This window comes from Pseudochaenichthys georgianus, chromosome 9, assembly GCF_902827115.2.
Source record: "Pseudochaenichthys georgianus chromosome 9, fPseGeo1.2, whole genome shotgun sequence".
NCBI lineage: Eukaryota > Metazoa > Chordata > Actinopteri > Perciformes > Channichthyidae > Pseudochaenichthys > Pseudochaenichthys georgianus.
In genome coordinates this window covers 5,848,074-5,869,414 of record NC_047511.1, presented here as the reverse complement: position 1 = coordinate 5,869,414, position 21,341 = coordinate 5,848,074, and the positions used below count along the sequence as shown (strand labels likewise).

Genomic DNA, 21,341 nt, shown 5'->3' with positions numbered 1-21,341 from the left:
AGGACAGAGGGTGTCGTATTGTCATACTGATATTCTGTACACACTGTGAAGACCACTGAGACAAATGTAACATTTGTGATATTGGGCTATATAAATAAACATTGATTGATTGATTGATTGATGAAAGAAATTAACTTTAGCTCTCTAGCTATTTTCTTCATGGGATTTACACAAAAGTTTAGCCTATGGCTGCAATATAAGTTATTGTGCATGTTGTCGGACGTCCACTGACTAACGTAGAGCGTTCACACAGGGTCTGCTGGTCCTATGATGTCCTGATGAGCAGAAACACAAGCAGCCCACTGGACTCAGATCTCTAGATACCTCATCACTCCGCTGCTCCGATACAAGTCCGGGCCGCGGAGATTTGTTGATAAATTAATGTCGTCTTCTTCTGTTTGCTTTAATGTAGGCTACGTAGTTATGCAGCGCCCCCACCGCTAGTAAATGGAACTACTACAGATAACCCTGTGAATTATGTGCAGTTATTTGACAACTGTTATTATATACACCTCGAAAAAATGACCAAGGTCCGGACCTCGGTGACCTGAATGGTGGATACGGCCATGCACACAGTTTGAGCTCCTTCAGCTTGTCCTGTGAGATCAAACAGTTCTGAACTTACTGTCCTCATGTGGCTCACCTTGAAGGTCTGGATGGCCTGCTGGTGAGTGAGTCCTTGCAGAGACTCTCCATTCACCTCCAGAACCTCGTCTCCTACAGGGAAGCACACTATTACTCTGAGAAGTGTAAATGTAGATCCCACTAGTATGCATTTGACTTCCTATAAGCTCTCTCAGTTCCTTCCCAGAATGAACGTGAAAGGTTACCCTCTTTCAGTCGGCCGTCAGCTGCTGCAGCTCCATGAGGAAAGATGGTTTTGACAAATATTCCCATCTGACCTCGTGCTGAGTCCTGCCCTCCGACTATACTGAAGCCCAGGCCCTGCAGAAATCACATTGTTATTCAAGTAAAGAATGACTCACAAAGACACACACCAGGCGATGTTCATTCATTTTGCTTTTCTGAGAAAATTAATTTTAGCATTACATTTTTGGGTGGTGACACAAGAGAGAAGATGTCAAGAGGTTTTTATGTCTTTGTGTGTGTGTTTATATTGTCATGTTTCTTATGTGTATTGTTTCCAGCATAACATTAATAAAAAATGTTCTGCCCTAAAGACTCACATTTCTGCTGCTTTCTTTACATGTTGTGTTACATGTTGTGATCATGGATGTTGCCCCTCGTTTCTGTTATGTGATTAAGTGCTATATGTGACATGTACTATATGTAGTAACGTGTGTTGTTTATTGTTCTCTTTTATCTACTTGTCTTTCCTCCTTTTTATTTTATTTTATATATTTTCTTATAACTAATGCTGTTGATATATTGTCATTTTAAGGGTGTCTATTACCATCTGGCCGGGGACAACAGCTGGAAATTAGCCATGTCGGCTAAAGCTGCACCATTTACTGTTTTTGTGACAGTTCATCGATGGGGACCGTCCACGACACTATCAATTCAACTAAACTAAAACCTTATTGTTTTGAATGTATAGTTGACAGAGGGCATTTGATTGCTTTCTATGAGATTGTGCATTCATTTGTCATTACATAAGAGATACAAATATTCTAACTGATTTCATTACTTAAGTTAGGGCTGCAATGATATCTTAATCAATCCGATGCAAAAGAATATGCTTCTAATTTGATAATCGATTAACTATTTTTATTCCAAAAGGTCAGAACTTATCTCATCACTCTGTCAAATATGGAGTTGCTGATTTTTCCAGATTTGTTTTATATTTAAATGATTAACTGGATTTGAACTGGCACAACAAGGCAATAAAGATGTCATTGTGTCACTTTGGGAAACTCTTTTTTCACTATTACATAGACCAGCGATTAACCCAGAAAAACAACTGGTAGGTTAACTGATAGTTTAAACCGTCTCTCTACATGAGGCCCTTCCTCCGAAAAGACAATGCAACGTCAGGAACATGCTTGATTATCTGTGTAATGGATGTAATCACATGTAATAAAGGGAGGTTGTGGCTCAAGTGGTTAGTGCGCTGATCTTAGGATCACAGGTGGCACTGGTTTGAATCCCGCTGCAGTCAACATTCCGCTGTGTCCTTGGACAAGACACTTCACCCCAAATTGTTCCTGTGGGGACTGCCCACCAGTATTGGATAAAAGCATCTAACAAGTGACGTGTATGTAATATAAAACCACTACAGCAAAAAGCCGTTGACAGTATCAGATATTACTGCAATATAACATCGATGTTATACATTACTTACAATCATCACGGTCTGGTAATCTTATTGGAACGTACCAAACGTACTGTACCACGTATGATCCAAGTTGTATAAGAATTGATATAAATGTGTTTTTATTTAATTGTATTCATTTTTGTTCCCTGCACATTCTAACTTTAGCATCTTATGTTTATATACATCATTTCATTATTTGATTTTTGTATCTTGTGTGTTTTCATTCTATAGCTGTCATGAAAGCCAAACCCCCCCGGCTTGAACAGAGTATTCTGATTCTGTTCAACTGTGAAGAGGTTACTGATAAGCTTCTGAGGTGTGATGTTGTCATGTCAAGTACATGAGGTCCTGACAAAACCACATACCCTTTATTAAATACTCTACCCCTTTATATTCTAATGTTTTGTGTGACACATACAACTGTTACCAACAGTGGCGTTTAATAATATGCTCACTGTGCATGACTACAGGCCTGACAGTGTGATCCTGATGGTGCAGCGCCTTTGTTACATAAGGTTAAGAGAGTGAGTCCACCTTGTTTAACATGTATTAATGTCAGGACCCTCTGTGCTGTTGTCACTGTGTGCTCACATATACATATGCTTCTTAAATGTTCTGTGCTTTATTCATGTCAAAGGAGTGCACTCACCTTGCCCTGGCCTTTCATCAGCACTATGCTGGAGATAATGGACGGCTGGGCCAGTCGCCATGGAGACTCCACTTGAATGGTGCTCAGCGAGCGGGCGGATTTCTTAATGATCTGATATTCCTGACAGGGAGATAAACAAGGCAAAGAGAGTCAGACACATTCACCTTGTAAAAACAGAACGATTGTTTCCTCCCCCGGGAAGATTTTTTTTTTAAATGTTGAAGTTAAATGCATCAATCTGGTGCACTTTGAGAGCCAAATTAGGGACTAAATCTATGGATACATCTCTCAACACCCATATGAACAGATTTACTTTTTATTTCAACATTTATTTGAACAGCAAGTGGAGGCAAAAGTGACTGCACCCAAAACAATAAACCTGCTAGCTAACTAGCCTAAACTCAGTGTACAGAATGTGGGCAACACGTTCTTCTCCACAGCCGCGCGACCTCTGAGTCAGACGTCACTTCCCCCTTTTCTATCCTACGGGTACAGCCACTCCCCCTGAACCCCGGGAGTGGTACACGCTAAATCATTTCTGGGTTTTATGGGTCATTCCTGCATTGCTCTTTACCGGCTGGTGATATTTTTTGTGCGTTGTCATATTTTATTATTACCATCTGTTTTTTTCATTTGTTAAAATACTGGATGACTTTGTGTCATGCTGCCTTATATTCTCAGTTCTTTGGACGAAAGGGAAAAACAAATCAAAAATGACATTTATTCCTGAGTTTGGTTTTTAGTAGCTATACAGTTCCTGGAACAATTTGTAAGTTCCAAACCCAACTAACTTTTGTTCTTTGTTGTGTCATGATAAATAATACAACTAAGGGCACATTGTAAGCTTTGTGTACACATTAGCACCCTGAGCTGTATGAAGAGCGAGCTGGTGCGTTCACTGACCTGTCTCACTCCAGCACTATCTAGTTGTTGAGGTAAGGAGTGTTTCCGTCGTCCAGGTGGAGGCTTCTCCACCACCTCACAGCTGCTCACCCCGTTCTCCACCAGCAGCTCGTCGTCCTCCCCCACCGACTCCAGACGAGTGCCCCCACCTGAGCCGCAAACACAATCATTTCAGTCCTCTGCACAGAAGTAGCCATGGTACGGTACAAAATACCAATACAGACTCTGGCTAGATTTGACAAGTATGTTCTTGAGATGAAAATGAGAATACATTTATTTTTTTAACCTGTGGACTGTTCTTTTACGTGTTTTAGTTTGAACTGTATTTCAGTCTTATGTATGCGATGGAACATAATCCGAATCAGAATCCCTTCATTAGTCCCACAGCAGTGACATCTACAGTGTGACAGCTAAAAGTGGCATAGCAGGTTGAAAAGAAGGCATGCAATGATAAAGAATAAGCACATTTATTAAATGATTTTCTATTGCACCAAAGGTATTGATATTGAAGTGACTGTTATTTTGTATATCTCGATTGTTGTGTTTTTTTATCTTAATGTGTGCATATGTGTAAATGTGTCTGTTGATTGTGTGTATTTACAGTAGGATATACATATTTTAATACATATCTGTATATTGTATAATTTTATTTTAGATCTCCCTGTCTGTACACACAAACTGAAAGATTGACATTAAAGTTGACTTTGATATAGAGAAGAAAAGCACACGTTAGTAATACTTGAATAAAATAAAGACAAAAAAAGTACACATCCATGGGTAAAAATGAGGTTACATATTAGGTGCTGAGACATTATGAACATGTTGGGACATTTAAAACCATGCTTGTTTTTCACACAATGGTGATTATTGCACGGTATTGCAAGAAAAGTGTCTGTGTTGCACATTGCAGGTTTATTGCACACAAACACATCCATACATCCTATACAATGAACCATTGTTGTTCTCTACCGTCCACCAGGCGCCTTGGGGGACTTCTTGGAGGAATTAGATCCTCTCCTCTCACACATCCCTGAAACTGGCCCTCCCGCTGTACTTCTCGGAGACTTCAACCTCCAGACGGGGAAGATAGACGAACTAACATCTCTGTTATCCACCTTTGCTTTCTCACTGTCTCCGTCCCCACCGACTCATAAAGCTGGCAATGTCCTTGATCTCATATTCTCAAGGAACTGCGCTACTGCTAACCTCTCTGTAAACCCGCTCCACACCTCCGATCACTTCTTCATTTCATTCTCTCTACCCCTTTCCAAACATAACAAACTAATCTCTTCTCATCCTGCACCTGTCCGCCGTAACCTCCGTTCCCTCTCCCCCTCTACCTTTGCCTCCTCGGTGCTCTCAGCCCTCCCTTCCTCTGACTCGTTCCAACTCCTGCCTCCAAACTCTGCTGCAGAAACTCTCCTCTCTACTCTCTCTCATCCTCTCTGGACTCTCTCTGTCCTCTCACATCTCGGCAGGCTCGTCAGTCCCCTCCTGCTCCCTGGCTAAATGACGCACTGCGTGCTAATAGAACCGTCCTTCGGGCAGCAGAGCGGAAACGGTGGAAATCCAAACACCGTGACGACCTCCTAACCTATCAGGCTCTCCTCTCCTCTTTCTCTGCTTCGATCTCTCAGGCAAAAAGCACTTTCTCTCAAGATAAGATCCAATCTTCCTATTCCAATCCTAAAAAACTATTTTCCATCTTCTCCACCCTCTTGGACCCCCCCAAAGCCCCTTCCCCCTCCTCCCTTCTGTCAAGCGACTTTGTTAACCACTTTGAAAAAAAGGTTGATGATATTCGCTCTTCTTTTTCTGACTCACCTTTACTCACCGCTGGGTCACCAGACCCTACTTTCACCCACACACTAACCTCCTTTTCCCCTCTCTCTCCAAGTGAGGTTCTTACCCTCATTACCTCTGCCCGCCCTACCACCTGTCCTCTGGACCCTATCCCTTCAAACCTCCTTCAGACTATCGCTCCTGATATTCTACCGTTTCTCACCCATTTCATCAACACTTCTCTAACTTCTGGTCACTTTCCAAACAGTCTCAAGGAGGCAAGAGTAAACCCTCTCCTGAAGAAACCCACTCTCAACCCGTCTGATGTTATAAACTACAGGCCTGTCTCTCTCCTCCCGTTCCTGTCTAAAACACTTGAACGCGCTGTCTTTAGACAACTCTCCTGTTATCTCCATCAGAACAACCTTCTGGATCCGCACCAGTCTGGTTTCAAGGCAGGCCACTCCACAGAAACTGCCCTCCTTGCTGTCACTGATGAACTGCACACTACCAAAGCAGCCTCCCTCTCCTCTGTCCTCATCCTGTTGGACCTGTCTGCTGCATTCGACACGGTGAATCATCAGATCCTCCTTCACACTCTCCAAGAACTTGGAGTTTCAGGCTCTGCACTTTCCCTCATCACCTCATACCTCAAAGACCACACCTACAGGGTTACTTGGAGAGGGTCCGAGTCCGACCCTTGTCAATTAACTACAGGGGTCCCTCAGGGCTCTGTTCTTGGTCCCCTCCTCTTCTCCCTGTACACAAACTTGCTCGGATCTGTCATTAGCCCGCATGGTTTTTCATACCACTGCTACGCTGACGACACCCAATTAATTCTGTCCTTTCCCCGCTCAGAGACCCAGGTCGTCGCACGCATCTCTGCTTGTCTAGCTGACATCTCTCAGTGGATGTCTGCTCATCACCTCAAGCTCAACCTTGACAAAACTGAACTGCTTTTCCTTCCGGGAAAAGATTGTCCCTCTCTTGACCTGACTAGCTAGCCCCAGCTGACCCAGAAAGCGACGCAGGTTCTGGTCCAGGCTCTCGTCACCTCACAGCTAGACTACTGCAACTCCCTCCTGGCTGGTCTGCCTGCATGTGCCATCCGACCTCTGCAGCTCATCCAGAATGCAGCGGCTCGTCTGGTCTTCAACCTTCCTAAATTCTCCCACACCACGCCGTTCCTCCGCTCCCTCCACTGGCTTCCGGTAACTGCTAGAATCCACTTCAAGACAATGGTACTTGCGTACCATGCAGCGAATGGATCTGGCCCTTCCTACATCCAGGACATGGTTAAACCGTACACCCCAGCACGTGCACTACGCTCTGCATCAGCCAAACGACTCGCTGCACCCTCGCTGCGAGGGGGACCCAAGTTCCCATCAGCAAAAACACGTGGGTTTGCTATCCTGGCTCCAAAATGGTGGAATGAGCTCCCCATTGACATCAGGACAGCAGAAAGCTTACACACCTTCCAGACTGAAAACTCATCTCTTTCGACTCCACTTCGAGCGATAGAACTATTAACAAAGCACTTATATACTAATAAAGGACTGGCTTATCTAAAGCCAGTTGAGTAGCACTTGAAATGCTTGGCTCTATGAAACCTGATGTACTTATATGATTCTGTTTTCTTCAAGGTTGTATCTTCCTGGTCGAATGTACTTATTGTAAGTCGCTTTGGATAAAAGCGTCAGCTAAATGCAATGTAATGTAATACATAGCTATACAGTATACTGTATGTATGAATATTTGTACCAAATTAGATGCAATCTTTCCATTCCAGAAGCACTTTGGTGTTAGTGTAAATCTTTTTTCTGAGAGGTACTGACCCTGGGCTCGACTGCAGATCTTGGTGGTTGTGGGGCTCCAGCAGGACCCTCTGGGGGCCTCTGTCTCACTTTGTCCTTCTACCTTCTCCATGTTAGTCTGTAAGCAGAAAACACACACAGGTATCAGTTCATCTCTTCTTTAAAGTGTCTGATATCTGTACATCCACAATTAACCTACAGAGCAATACTAATATATATATATATATATATATTTGTTGACGTTGACAAACTGTTTACATAAATACAACTGTTTGGTTTGACATCACAACACTTCCATTGTGTACACACATAATATTAGGCGTGACCCCAAATAGCCGACTGCTCTATCTGAGGAGCCTCCTCCATAACCAAACAGTCTGAGTCTCATGGAACGTGGTTATGAAACAAAGGATCTCTCGGGCTGTATGAGGCTGATGACAGTCTAAAGATAATGGCTTGGTTTCTCCTATTTATTACATTACATTACATTGCATTTAGCTGACGCTTTTATCCAAAGCGACTTACAATAAGTACATTCGACCAGGAAGACACAACCTTGAGGAAAACAGAATCATATAAGAACATCAGGTTTCAAAGAGCCAATCGTTTCAAGTGCTGCTCAACTGGCTAAGCCAGTCCTTTATTAGTATATAAGTGCTCTGTTAGCAGTTCTTTGTTAATAGTTCTATCGCTCGAAGTGGAGTCGAAAGAGATGAGTTTTCAGTCTGGAAGGTGTGCAGGCTTTCTGCGGTCCTGATTTAAATGGGGAGCTCATTCCACCATTTTGGAGCCAGGATAGCAAACCCACGTGTTTTTGCTGATGGGAACTTGGGTCCCCTTCGCAGCGAGGGTGCAGCGAGTCGTTTGGTTGATGCAGAGCGGAGTGCACGTGCTGGGGTGTACGGTTTAACCATGTCCTGGATGTAGGAAGGGCCAGATCCATTCGCAGCATGGTACGCAAGCACCAGTGTCTTGAAGTGGATTCTAGCAGTTACCGGAAGCCAGTGGAGGGAGCGGAGGAGCGGCGTGGTGTGGGAGAATTTAGGAAGGTTGAAGACCAGACGAGCCGCTGCATTCTGGATGAGCTGCAGAGGTCGGATGGCACATGCAGGTAGACCTGCCAGGAGGGAGTTGCAGTAGTCTAGGCGTGAGGTGACGAGAGCCTGGACCAGAACCTGCGTCGATTTCTGGGTCAGCTGTGGGCGTATCTTCCTGATGTTGAATATCATGATATATTGTCTATATACTGTATATCGGAATAAATGTTATCCTATTTATAATGATGTTAATACAAATGTAAAAATAATGCATGTGCTTTTAGTTAATGGCCTTAGTGTGCATGACAAATGCATCATGTTAACTCATTTAAACTACCCAAGTTAGAAGAGATCAACATCAAAGTATAGATTTATCAATTAGAGCACTCAAATAAGATGTAACACTTTAAACACTTCTAATCCTTACTAGAACCATTACAGATTGATCATAGAATAAAACAGTTCGTCCACCAGAGGGATCTCTGAGCTAGAGGCCAAACACTGCTACCTCACACACACACACACACACACACACGCACGCACGCACGTACACGCACGCACGCACGCACACACACACCACACACACACACACACACACACACACACACACACACACACACACACACACACACACACACACTCACACTCTCACACACTTTATAGGAGTGTAATATCATAACTTACATTACTCGTACCTTGAGTGTTAATGATAAAGTGTTTTATAAGAGTGATGGATAGTGAGAGATTCCAGTGTGTGTGTGTGTGTGTGTGTGTGTGTGTGTGTGTGTGTGTTCCCCCTAATCTGCTCCCCACTAGATTGTTACAATGCGTAAACTTTGTCTACGCTTCTCACTGCAGTGACATATATTCGACTGTGCGGCATACTTGCCAACACTCCCGATTTCACTGCCCTCTCCCGGTTTCCTCCCGGCATCATATTTCTTCCGCATTTCTCCCGATTTCTGACAAAATCAGATTTACTCACGACTGTTTCCACTCTGACTTTAATACAGCTCCACCATTGTTTGGTTTCCATGGTAGCGCGTCTCTTTAGTAGCGCACGCAACTGAAAGTCTGAGAGGGTGAGGCGATTTCTGAGGTCTCAAGGTTGGCAAGTATGCGCTGCGGCTCTGCTGGGGGCGGGCATTGGGTTAATCAGATTACATTTGTAATATCACGCGTCCCTGTTGGTTCAGCAGTAATTACATTACAGTTACTAAGCACAAAATAATCTTGTTACTTGCGTTACTTTAAGGTCTCCGACTATTATCTGCATAACGTGAAGACAGAAAGAAAAGTCAAACGTCCAGCGGGGGGGGGGGGGTGGCTCTGATGTAAACTCCCTTACTCCTCACACACACAAAAACAAAGTATATTATCTACCAGGTAGGGGTCGGTGCTGCAGTTGGAGGTCTGGGGGGAGAGAGGGGGGGCAGTCTGGGGGGGGCAGGACAGGGAACTGCAGGTACTGACCAGGTCCGGCAGACTGGTGGAGGGGAAGCGCTCAAAACCAACATCTGCCTCCTCCTGCAGGGACGCAAAGACAGAAACAGTCAAATGTAAGATGTTGCTTTCAAGAATGTGTATTCATTGTGCTACAAACATACTACAATGTATTGCCGTGTCCAACGGGTACAGTATGAAATACTATGGCTGCATGATGTTATCACAACAGGAACCCTACCTGGAACTTTCTCAAGTCTGTCATTATATATTTGTGTTTAATGGCTTCCTGCATGAAATAGGGAGAATGTTTTTTGAAATTGTGACAAAAATGTCTTCCCACCGTTGAGACAAAATACACTTTGTATACAGTTAGCAGCCTCGTTAGGATGTGGAGTGTTTGTCTTCAGTGAGTCCATTTCTGTCTCCACTCTGTCCAGTGTATTGATTCCAGGGATGTTCCCCAACATTTGCATGAATATCCATTTGGCAGGGACAGAAGGTATATTTGTGTGTGTGTGTGTGTGTGTGTGTGTGTGTGTGTGTGTGTGTGTGTGTGTGTGTGTGTGTGTGTGTGTGTGTGTGTGTGTGTGTGTGTGTGTGTGTGTGTGTGTGTGTGTGTGTGTGTGTGTGTGTGTGTGTGTGTGTGTGTGTGTGTTACCCTGCTAGCCACCACCAGCTGCACCAGACCAGACGTGGAGCGGAGGATGCCGACAGCCTCCTGATGAGTGAGCCCCACCAGAGACTGACCGTTAATCATCAGCAGCTCATCGCCGGCATGGAGACGCCCGTCCCTGAAACACACACAGTCAGACACACACACTTACATAATACTGTGCATGTATTTACAACAACCTCACACTCAAGCAGAACTTTCATCACACCGCTCATCACAGGTGTCCAATATGTTACAATAGCTTGCACATCTTTCAAAGCTCCACTGAGGTTTAACTCTTCAATTCTTTATAACTATTTTATACAACATAACCTGCATCTAGCATTAAGGTAGACATAGTGAGTTTCCATCATGGTTTGTTTGGGTAAATAAGTGTGGCAGCTTGAGTTCTACAGACAAATAAACATCACATCATCAGCATATATGACAGTGCTACACCTAATAAAGACATAGTAATTGAATTGCTGTGACGGGATGAATGCTCAATGTACCTGTGAATGGCACCCGCCTTCTCCACGCGGGCGATGATGATGCCATGAGGGGAGCGCTTGGAGCCCCGCCCCCCTGTGATCTGTATGCCGAGGCCCTCCTCCCCCTTCACCATATGCATCTTCCAGATGTGGCTGCCCTCTCTGGGCTACAAAGCAGCACAAACAAACATACGTCAAACACGATGTCAAATCAGGGTTGTGAGACAAATAATTTATATAGATCATAAAGCGGAAAGAAAATCAACCGGATGAAGTGAGAAGGAATACATAGAAAAGGCTGCATCTGATGCTCAAGAGTATATATATTAAAGAGGCCCCATTATGCTTTTGAGGTGTGTCCCTTCCCTGTAGTGTGTTATAGGTTTGTGTGCATGTGAACGGTCTGCAAAGGATAACATCCCTGTGTTCTCTCCCACACCCCCCCCCTGCCTGAAACACCTCCATTGGACCTCACAATGTAACACTCGTGCTTCTATTGGCTAGCGCTCCAACTTTTCCTTTTTGAACATTAAAGCACGGAGACATGTCGCAGTAGAGATACTAAATACTGATATGAACCTACCAATGAGCAGAAGAGGGCCCCTTTACATTTTATGCTCATATAGTATGTCTGTTTTGTTTGGAATATACACATGTCCGTCACCTGGAACCTGTTCTTACTTTCAAATCTGTCATCTTATGACGGTGTAGAAGTACCTCAGACAACCCCACATCAAAACACCAAAACTGTCCCTTTAACGTCTGCACTTCCACAGCTCAGCTTTATCAGATATGTTCAGGACTTGTACAAGGATTTAAAAGAGAGGCCATCTCCACCGATGCTGGCTGCAGACATTATCATCTGCAATCGCTCTGATGAGAGGATGCACCAGCTGTCTGTCTCAATCCTCTGACGCACATGTTAAACACTATCACTATCCTATTCATGCTATCAGACATCTGGACACACATCTGTGCACCACTGAACACCTGGCTGCTGGACCCAGCTGTTTCTGGCATTTCCATTGTTGTGATAAAGTGTTATGCAATCAGGAGGATTTGTCCCCTCCTGACACAGAAGGCGGGGCAGGTCCTGGTCCAGGTGCTAATACAGTTATGTAGAATCTGTTGACATAATACACTTAAATAAAGTCAATGTTTCCGTTTATTCAGTGTATTATGGTATTGTTGATAACCTTTAATAATCTTTGTTTGTTGCTTCATTATCTACATACTGAACAGTTAATTATGCAGGTGAAAACAATGCCTTATTAAGGGCAACCAATCAAAGCGGAGGTTGTGGTCCCGTGGTCACGTATATGATCCTCAGAGTCGCCTCCTCCTCATCGACGGCTCCTGAGCACTCGGACAGCGAGCCTCTCTTCTATGGGCTTAGATTTGTCTCATGAATATTTGTGTGAACACAAAAATAATTTGTGTGTAAATATGTGATTTGTAAATGTAAAACATCCACATCCACAAATGCATTTAAAAGATTCGCAAACTCACAAATACATTTGCTAATGTAAAACAGATCAGCAAATTAAAAAAAGATCTGTGAATACTATAATTAATGTACAAATAAACAAAAGGAATTTGTGAATATCTCTTTAACATTGACAACTTTCGATCAGGCATTTGTGAATCCATTTTGTATTTGTCGACCAAAAATGTGCTCGTGGATCTCAAATCTCTGCTCGTGGATCTCAAATCTCTGGTCGTGGATCTCAAATCTCTGCTCGTGGATCTCAAATCTCTACTCGTGGATCTCAAATCTCTGCTTGCTGAACTCTCTGCTCGTGGATCTCAAATCTCTGCTCGTGGATCTCAAATCTCTGCTTGCTGAAATCTCTGCTCGTGGATCTCAAGTCTCTGCTCGTGGATCTCAAATCTCTGCTCGTGGATCTCAAATCTCTGCTCGTGGATCTCACATCTCTGCTCGTGGATCTCAAATCTCTGCTCGTGGATCTCAAATCTCTGCTCGTGGATCTCAAATCTCTGATCTCAAATCTCTGCTCGCGGATCTCAAATCTCTGCTTGTGGATCTCAAATCTCTGCTCGTGGATCTCAAATCTCTGCTCGTGGATCTCAAATCTCTGCTCGTGGATCTCAAATCTCTGCTCGTGGATCTCAAATCTCTACTCGTGGATCTCAAATCTCTGCTTGCTGAAATCTCTGCTCGTGGATCTCAAATCTCTGCTCGTGGATCTCAAGTCTCTACTCGTGGATCTCAAATCTCTACTCGTGGATCTCAAATCTCTGCTTGTGGATCTCAAGTCTCTGCTTGTGGATCTCAAGTCTCTGCTTGTGGATCTCAAGTCTCTGCTCGTGGATCTCAAATCTCTGCTTGTGGATCTCAAATCTCTGCTTGTGGATCTCAAGTCTCTGCTTGTGGATCTCAAATCTCTGCTTGTGGATCTCAAATCTCTACTCGTGGATCTCAAGTCTCTGCTTGTGGATCTCAAGTCTCTGCTCGTGGATCTCAAATCTCTACTCGTGGATCTCAAATCTCTGCTCGTGGATCTCAAGTCTCTGCTCGTGGATCTCAAGTCTCTGCTTGTGGATCTCAAATCTCTACTCGTGGATCTCAAATCTCTGCTCGTGGATCGTCTTTTTACACAGTTTTGAGACAAACTTTCCGCCTGTCTCGGCTGAAATCTGCTCGTGTCACTCGTTTCTTTTCCGAAACCACGAGATGGGCCTGCTGATGACGACATTTCCGCATTTCAAGGTTTCAAAGTAACGGTACGTCCACATTGCAGTGTGCGTTGAAGCTTGCCGGTGGGCGTGTCTGGAGCGCGACCAACACCAATCACATAAATCTTCCGCCCCGGACACACAAGCACGCGGTTTGATTGGCTAGAGCTTGTACTGGCATAGGATTTGATTGGCTGATGCTTCCGTCGACGCTTGAAAAGTTGAAGCGGCAACGGAGGCAAAAGCGACGCTACGGAACCACAATGCAGTTTGAGGATCAGCAGACCAGCATCTGTGGCTGCCACCAGGTCAAGATACACCTCAGCACAAAGGCTCCACCACAGCCACCAGCATCAACTCAGCCAGCAAGGAGGTCTCTTAGAACACACGTACCCCCCACTGCCACCACCATCAACCCGGCCAGAAAGGAGGTCTCGTAGAGCACATGTACCTCCCACACAGCCACCAGCATCAACAACCGGGACAATCAAAACGTACCCTCCCTCCAACACAGCCACCAGCAGCCTGCACCATCACCATCACCCCCACCTGCACAGCAGTCAGCCCCACTGTCTTGGAAGACGGACAAAGACCCTGCCTTTACATTTATAATGAGTAGTTGGTGAAAAAAGTTCTGATATTGAAATAAACACGATTGTCCAGTTCTTATATTTTTATAAATAGTTTGTTGAAAAAAACATATTTATAATAAATGTCGGTTGAAAAAGAGTTCTTAATGCTGAATTTGCATTTGTACACATCACATTTGTACACATCACACAACCTTGGTATGTAATATGAAGTCACTATTCAGTCCTGATGTATCAAGCATGTATCAAAATCCGAATTTACACATGTTCATTTTAGACAAATGTACAATACAGTGTTAGTCATATATTTGTGACTGTTGTTAACCTAAGACTTTGGGAAACCAAATGGATGAAATGAAGCTCAGCGCAAGTTCAACCAGGAAGACCTTCTTTTCTCATTAATTTACTATGTCCATGTCACTACTCTCTCTCCTCTCAAAAAGTGATCGGGGGCCTCAGTCCCCAGCTTAACCAATCACTTCACTCTATTCCCACAAGCCCTATCACAACGCTCCGCTAAACCTTTTAAATCTGCTCTTCCCCCTCTGACAGCTGTCATTTCAGGTGACTCAACGCAACCCTCCTCCACCCCTTTTCACCTCCTGTCCCTCGAATCCAGGGTCAAGATAAGCCCCTCCCCTTCAGACCGAACCCAACTATCCATTCACCACCACCAGGGTCTAGACCCTGGGGGGTTTCATCGGTTATCCCCTCCCGAATGATACTCCTGCACAACGGGGCCTAATCGCCAAAACTCCATTACATTAATTTGTGTATTCCTGGCAATACATATGTATTCTCACATCAAAACCGTCTCTGCATTGACCATGAGTAGGTCTGCGTTTTCACAAGAGTTTTGAAGATTTAAAAAAAATGGGATGTCAAATGTTCAGCTTTAGAGCTAAGTATCTCATCACAGTGCTCTAAGGTGAGTGAATTTATACCAAGAACACTTTGATATGTAACACACGGGGTGCCATGTATAACAAGTACATTTAAAAGGTGATGTAAGGAGACATCTCAAAAAGACTCAAGAGGGTTAATGCGTTGTTTTGTATTACTATAATGAACATCAATACGTTAGGTGCATTCTTTATCACCATCATGTTATAGTGATACAGTTAGTTTGTGTATTTGTTCAATACAGCCTATATCGAGCACATACATTCGTATGCATTGATGTTGAAGTACTAGGTAGGTAGGTAGGTAGGTAGTAGGTAGGTAGGTAGGTAGGTATAGGTAGGTAGGTAGGTAGGTAGGTAGGTAGGTAGGTAGGTAGGTAGGTAGTGGCAGGTGATGTTGTACTCCAAGATTATTATTGTTGTTGTGCAACTAAATAATAATTAATCCCAACCATGTCTGTGTTTGTGTTTTATTGATCTCTCTCTGTGTTAACATTTAAGGTTGGTGAGCCAGAAATTGCACTAACAATACGGTTACAAATACATTCTAAAAGTAGGTGATAAGATTACTGTTACATTAAAAACAAATTGAGATTACTATCTGGATTACAGTGTCACAATACATTTAAAAATAAAGATATATACTGAATGAATATTCTTTATGGCTACTTTAAATACATTTCTTTAATTGCAGTAGATTCATGTATTAAGTTTAGCAGCATTTGTAAACTATTACTGTTTCACATTTTTTGTTTCTACTTTTCTGAGGTTACATACACTTAATTAAAAACATTTTGATTTGCATTACATTTGATATTGAGGTAACACAAAAGAAACAGAAATTAATCAGGCTATATTACTTTTATATTGTGACACTCAGATTAGGTTACTGATTACAGTTTTTGACATGTAGCGAGTTATTGTAATGGATTACATTTTAAAGTGCCCCCCCATCCCTTACCTGGCCTGACGGCTCGCTGCTGAAGGAGTCCATCTTGTATTCTAACAGCTGACTGTGACAGCGTGCCGGCAGCGTGGCCGTGCCTCTGTGGAGCCGCTGAGGAACACTTCTGATGTCAGGGCTTTCCTCTGTGGGTGTGTGGTGGGGGGGATGCACCCTGAGTCCTCTCCTGGAGGACTGAGCCCTGCATCAGGGGGGCCGAGGAGCCATTGTAACAGTTCTGCAGGTCTGAGTCCGTGCTGCCCCTGTTGAAGGACGATCTCGATATGACTCCAAACTTGCGTGTGCGTTTGCAGTTGGCGGGGCCCTCAGGGGGCTCCGGGGCCCCCCTATCCTGCTTCTGGTCCTCACAAATGTCACTGCTCACAGTACTGACGCTGCCATTACAGGGAGGGGGGGGGCCTTTCGCTTAACTCGCCTCAGCATGATCAGGTAGATACAGCCTCCATTCCAGCACTGCTCCGCCAGGTAACTGTGGAAAATAAACACGGATAATGCCGTCATTACATCCAGGATCACATAATCCTCACAGTCATCTCTTCTGGCATTCTGTACAGGTTTTATATTGCAGAACATTTGACAGTGTGAACCTGCGTGATACCTATTGTACAGGACGTCTACATGACGTCTACATGACGTCTACATGACGTCAACTACTCTCTCTTAACTATTTTAGAAATGTTTCTGTGCTATGGACAAAATACATAATATACATAAAAAACTGGTATCTCCTAATGCTGCAGCTTTACATTTAAAGCATTCAATTGACTTTTATCATAACATGTTAACAGGATATCCAATGTGGTTGTCTGTGAGCTTGACAATGACCGCAATCACTCATGTAAAAATAATCTACAAACACTTCCTGACAGCAGAGTAGTAAATAAGTTTGAGTGTGACACCCCAGCACTGTTAGATGAAGAGCTGCACACCTCCATATCCTCAGCCAGGTAACCAACCACCTTCATTTAGCCTGTTTACAGTGAGCAGCATACAATTACATCATAGTTGCTCAGGGAATGATGGAAAGAGACAAATGATTGGCCGGCATCTTTATTTAAAGTGGACCTATCATGCTATATTTGAATAATATATTGTAGGGCCGTACCTATATAAAACATGTCTGCAAAGTTTTCTTTTCAAAATACCAAACAGATCATGCATTTTAGCCATGCCTCATTTCGCTCTATTTGCTCTTTTTTAGCCCTGTTTTGGCAAGGGCTGATTCTGGGAAGCCTTCTTCGCTGCTTTTGTGGCAGACTACAGCGCCACCTACAGGCCTGGCATATGTACTACAGCGTCTCCAGCGCTGTCGAACGGCAATGGCCGTGGCTGTCTCCCACTGATAGGTGAAGAGTTGCGCATATAGGCGGAGCTCCTCGTTTCTGATGTCAGAGATATTTCAAATCTGGATCAGTCTGTATCAGATCCGTTGCAGACCCGTTTTTAGAGATTTGGGTATGGAGGAAAAGAGAGAGGGTTGTGCTTTCTGACACTTGGTGAGTTCCCTGACACACCGGGGACACATCTTCATGTATAACAGACGTACAAAGGTGCATTTGGCATGATAGGTCCCCTTTAAACAACATTAGCTTGTAATACTGTCCTCAGTATTCTGGGACCTGATGTGTGTATCAAACCACATTATTACCATTGACCTTTAGGACTTTAACTAATGCACCTTAAGCCCATGAAGGACTCTTCTTAAACCAGTCAGGTTTCTACACGAGGGAGAGGCTTTAAATAAAAATCAGTATCTTAAAATGGTTTGAATGTGGATTATTATTGATATCTTCTCTGATTGTGTACAAAGCAGCATCTGTGGATCTCAGCATGCAGTAGCAGTGACAAAACATTTATAACAACCAATAAAAATTACTTGCATAAAATCTGCATTCCTTTAAAATGTGTTTTGAAGTCAAATTCTCTCAGTTTAGTCAGTTCTTCATTTAACAAAACGGCCTGTCAGCTGTTTCTGCTGCGGCTGGAGAAAGGAGAGGGCGCTGAATGGACCTGCAGAGGAGCCAGCCTTCGGTATGAGGATTGTTTTCATCACTATTACACCGTGATTTAGTGCAATACCAACAGAACATTTCCATATGTTTCCTTAAAACTACAAGACAAAGACAAACCACACATTGAGATGTCTGCTGGAGTGTCTTTCATTTCTCAAGTGTAGTCGATTTCTAAGGTTTTACCATTTTTACTCTTTGCACTCAATGAGTGTATTTCATATAACAGCTGCGTGTTGTACTTCAGAGCAGGCCTTGGCATGAAGCTATGAACCGTGAGACCATGCAGGCACATCTCTGGCTTTGCTCGGCTATTGTTCTTTTTGGACAGTCGGGTTGCTGTGATGAGGTACAGTGAATTTATCACATCATTTAATTCACCATCTTCTTGCTATGAGCTTACAGAATACAATGTGCTTGATCATTGCAACATCTCTTCTCTTCACATGTTTGCAATGCAAATACAAAATAATTAAAGTCAACGTTTCAGTTTGTTCAGTGTGGCTCATGGTTACAGTTTTGGTTTCAGCAGTCTTACCTGGCTCCACTGACGTCTACTCCCACCATCAGCTGCCCGTTCAGTGACAGCAGTTCGTCTCTGAGCTTGATCCCCCCACAGCGGGCGGCTGGGCTCCTCTTCCTCACCTCTGTCACCCAGATGCAGCCCACATCCATGATGGGGCCCTGGTCCCTCCTCCTCCTCGGGCCCCCCTTCTTCCTTCCATCAGGGTCCCCAAAAATAGGGATGTTTCCAAAGCTGAGGCCAAACTCAGCACCGTCAAACTCATCTTTGCTGAAGGCCACGGCCCGGACCTCGATGTCTAGCCCCTCCCTGCAGGAAGGGGGGCTGGGGGTCGGAGCTGTGTCACTGTCCATGAAGTTGAACTTAATGTACTCAACCAGCTTCTGAATGGCAGCCAGACACAGCGGCATGTCCTCCACATTAACACTGTTAACACTGCTGCTGCTGCACACACTGTCCCCCTCCACATTCTGGCAGTCCTGGTCCCCCTGCAGGAGGAAGAGGAGGGACCAATGAGTGAATGAAAAGCCTTAAAGGATGTCACTGTCATTTGACACAAAATAAAATTATCATTTGTTTTAACATTCAGAAGCGCTGCATGGTGTCATGTTTTTATTTTTACATGCATACTATTTAGTTCAGAGCACAGCAACTTGGGCGAGGAAAGTATTGTAACTGTAGGAATTATTTTTGTTTTTACAACAAATTCCATTTGGCCTTAGGCGCCCCAAAACCCAAGAAACTTGGCAAAAGATTCAGGTTTCGGGGGTGGGAGTCTATGGGAGAGAAACTAACTCTGGAGGGAACACAGGGATTTTAGCCTTTGCAGACCATTTACATGCACTAAAACCTATAGAAGAGTACAAGGAAGTGAGAACCTCAGAAAGCAGAATAGGGCCTCTTTAAATTATTTCCAGAAAGTATTTCAACACACTAACCTGATGACCATGTGACAGAGTAACTTGATTTGGACAGTAGTGGACTGTAACTCTCCTTCAGACACCCACACACCATAGGCGGTGCGTGAGGCTCAGGTTTGGGAAGGCTCAATAACTTTTTTTACCTAACGCTGCCCGCGTCTATAGAAAAGAGATCAACTCAGTGTGTGGAGTTTAAATCTCTCAAGTCATATTACAGGATAAAGGAAATACAGTTTAAACTGCCGTATGCAGAGAAGACGCCGACGTGTCGCACTTATCATTCATATCACATCATCAATGAGATCATATAATATCATAACTAGGGCTGTCAAACAATTACAATTTTTAATCAGATTAATCACAGTTTACAAATTAATTAATCATGATTAATCACCATTCGAACTATGTCCAAAATATGCCATTTATTTATGTATATTGTTGTGGGAATGGAAAGATAAATGAAAGAAGGCGGATATATCCATTTAACATACAGTATCTATGTTTATTATAACATTTGTCTGTGTGTCAAAATGAAAGACAACCCACACACCTATCAATCATCAACCCGTGGGGTCTTAATTCATTACGTGTTGATTTCTATCAACGGGGGAGTACTTCAGGAAAGTCGACAGAGAGGGGGGGGGAGTGGAGTACTTCGTGACCACAGAGTAGGCTTGTTTGAGACGCGTTGCGGCTCGCCTCGAAAGTAGACGAGAGTAGCCGATCGCAGCCGGGGGAGGTCTCAAAAAGCTCGCCTGAAATCGGACAGCTCGGAGTCGGCTTCTTCATCTTTTTCTTCTTCTCTCGGTTTTTTGGCGGATTGCAAACAGCTTGAAGGTGCATACTGCCACCTCCGGAGTCGGCTTGACTCGGTTTGCATTTATAAAGAATGCACACATGTGTTTAATCGTTAATGTCAGATATGTACTAAGTAAATACATTTGTTCCTGCTCAAGATTAGATTCAACTTTATTGTTAATGCACATATTACAGGTACTGAGACAACGAAATGCAGTTTAGCTTCTGACCAGGTGCAACAAGCAGTGAAGTGGAAAGTAATGTACACAATCTACAGAATAACATATAGAATGAATTGAATGATGAATAAACAGTGTGTATGAATACACTAGATATCAGCCTGTGAGCAGTATGAACAGTGTGTATGAATATGCTAAGATATATAAAGTATGAAAACGGTAAGCAGTATAGTATAACATATATAGATATTAATTTCATGATGATAAACATTGTGGAACAATGATGAAAAATGGGAATGGATGTGGCGACGTAAAACTGACACAAAACAACAACAAACTTTTGCCAGCCAATAGGAGAGCTTCATCAGCAGCACGTGGTAAAAACCACCAATGAGCGCTCAGCTCGAGATACCAGCGAGCCGTTTCCCATCAAGCATTTCGCTTCCGCAGCTCGTGGAGAGCAACTGCGCCAACTCGCCTGGCCTCGCTCTCAAGGCTGCGGGCGTCTTTGTCCCGCGAGATTTCAAAGTCTCATGTGGGCGAGCCTCCAGAGCAAGTCGGACAAAATGACTAACCATTATGCAACGCACTAGCAAGACGTTGATCGCAACTGCGCAGGTCTGCGCAGGTCTTGCTTGTCTCAAACAAGCCTAGTGTGAACGTTGTGATCAGCTGTTTTAGCGCAGTTCTCCAGTGAAGAGGGGAGTCTC

General features: G+C 43.7%; 2 protein-coding genes across 2 annotated transcripts in view; both read right to left on the bottom strand.

Annotated features, from left to right (window-relative positions):
- Positions 1-245: 245 nt before the first annotated feature.
- On the bottom strand, positions 246-16,302 carry LOC117452164 (PDZ domain-containing protein 2-like). Its single transcript, XM_071204250.1, has 10 exons — positions 16,200-16,302; positions 11,071-11,216; positions 10,565-10,697; positions 9,844-9,987; positions 7,445-7,541; positions 3,828-3,976; positions 2,925-3,044; positions 831-945; positions 626-717; positions 246-275 (listed from the first exon to the last, which is right to left on the bottom strand). The coding sequence occupies exons 1-10, from the start codon at positions 16,230-16,232 to the stop codon at positions 246-248; spliced, it is 1,059 nt and encodes a 352-aa protein (XP_071060351.1). The 5' UTR covers positions 16,233-16,302.
- A 248-nt stretch (positions 16,303-16,550) lies between these two features.
- The window catches only part of LOC117451926 (PDZ domain-containing protein 2-like), a 41,350-nt gene continuing 36,559 nt past the window's right edge, over positions 16,551-21,341 (bottom strand). The window contains exons 3-4 of the mRNA XM_034090298.1: positions 18,750-19,222; positions 16,551-16,671 (exon numbers count right to left, since the gene is read on the bottom strand). Coding sequence (XP_033946189.1) covers positions 16,563-16,671; positions 18,750-19,222 — 582 coding nt within the window. The 3' untranslated portion in view covers positions 16,551-16,562. The remainder of the gene's footprint in view (positions 16,672-18,749; positions 19,223-21,341) is intronic.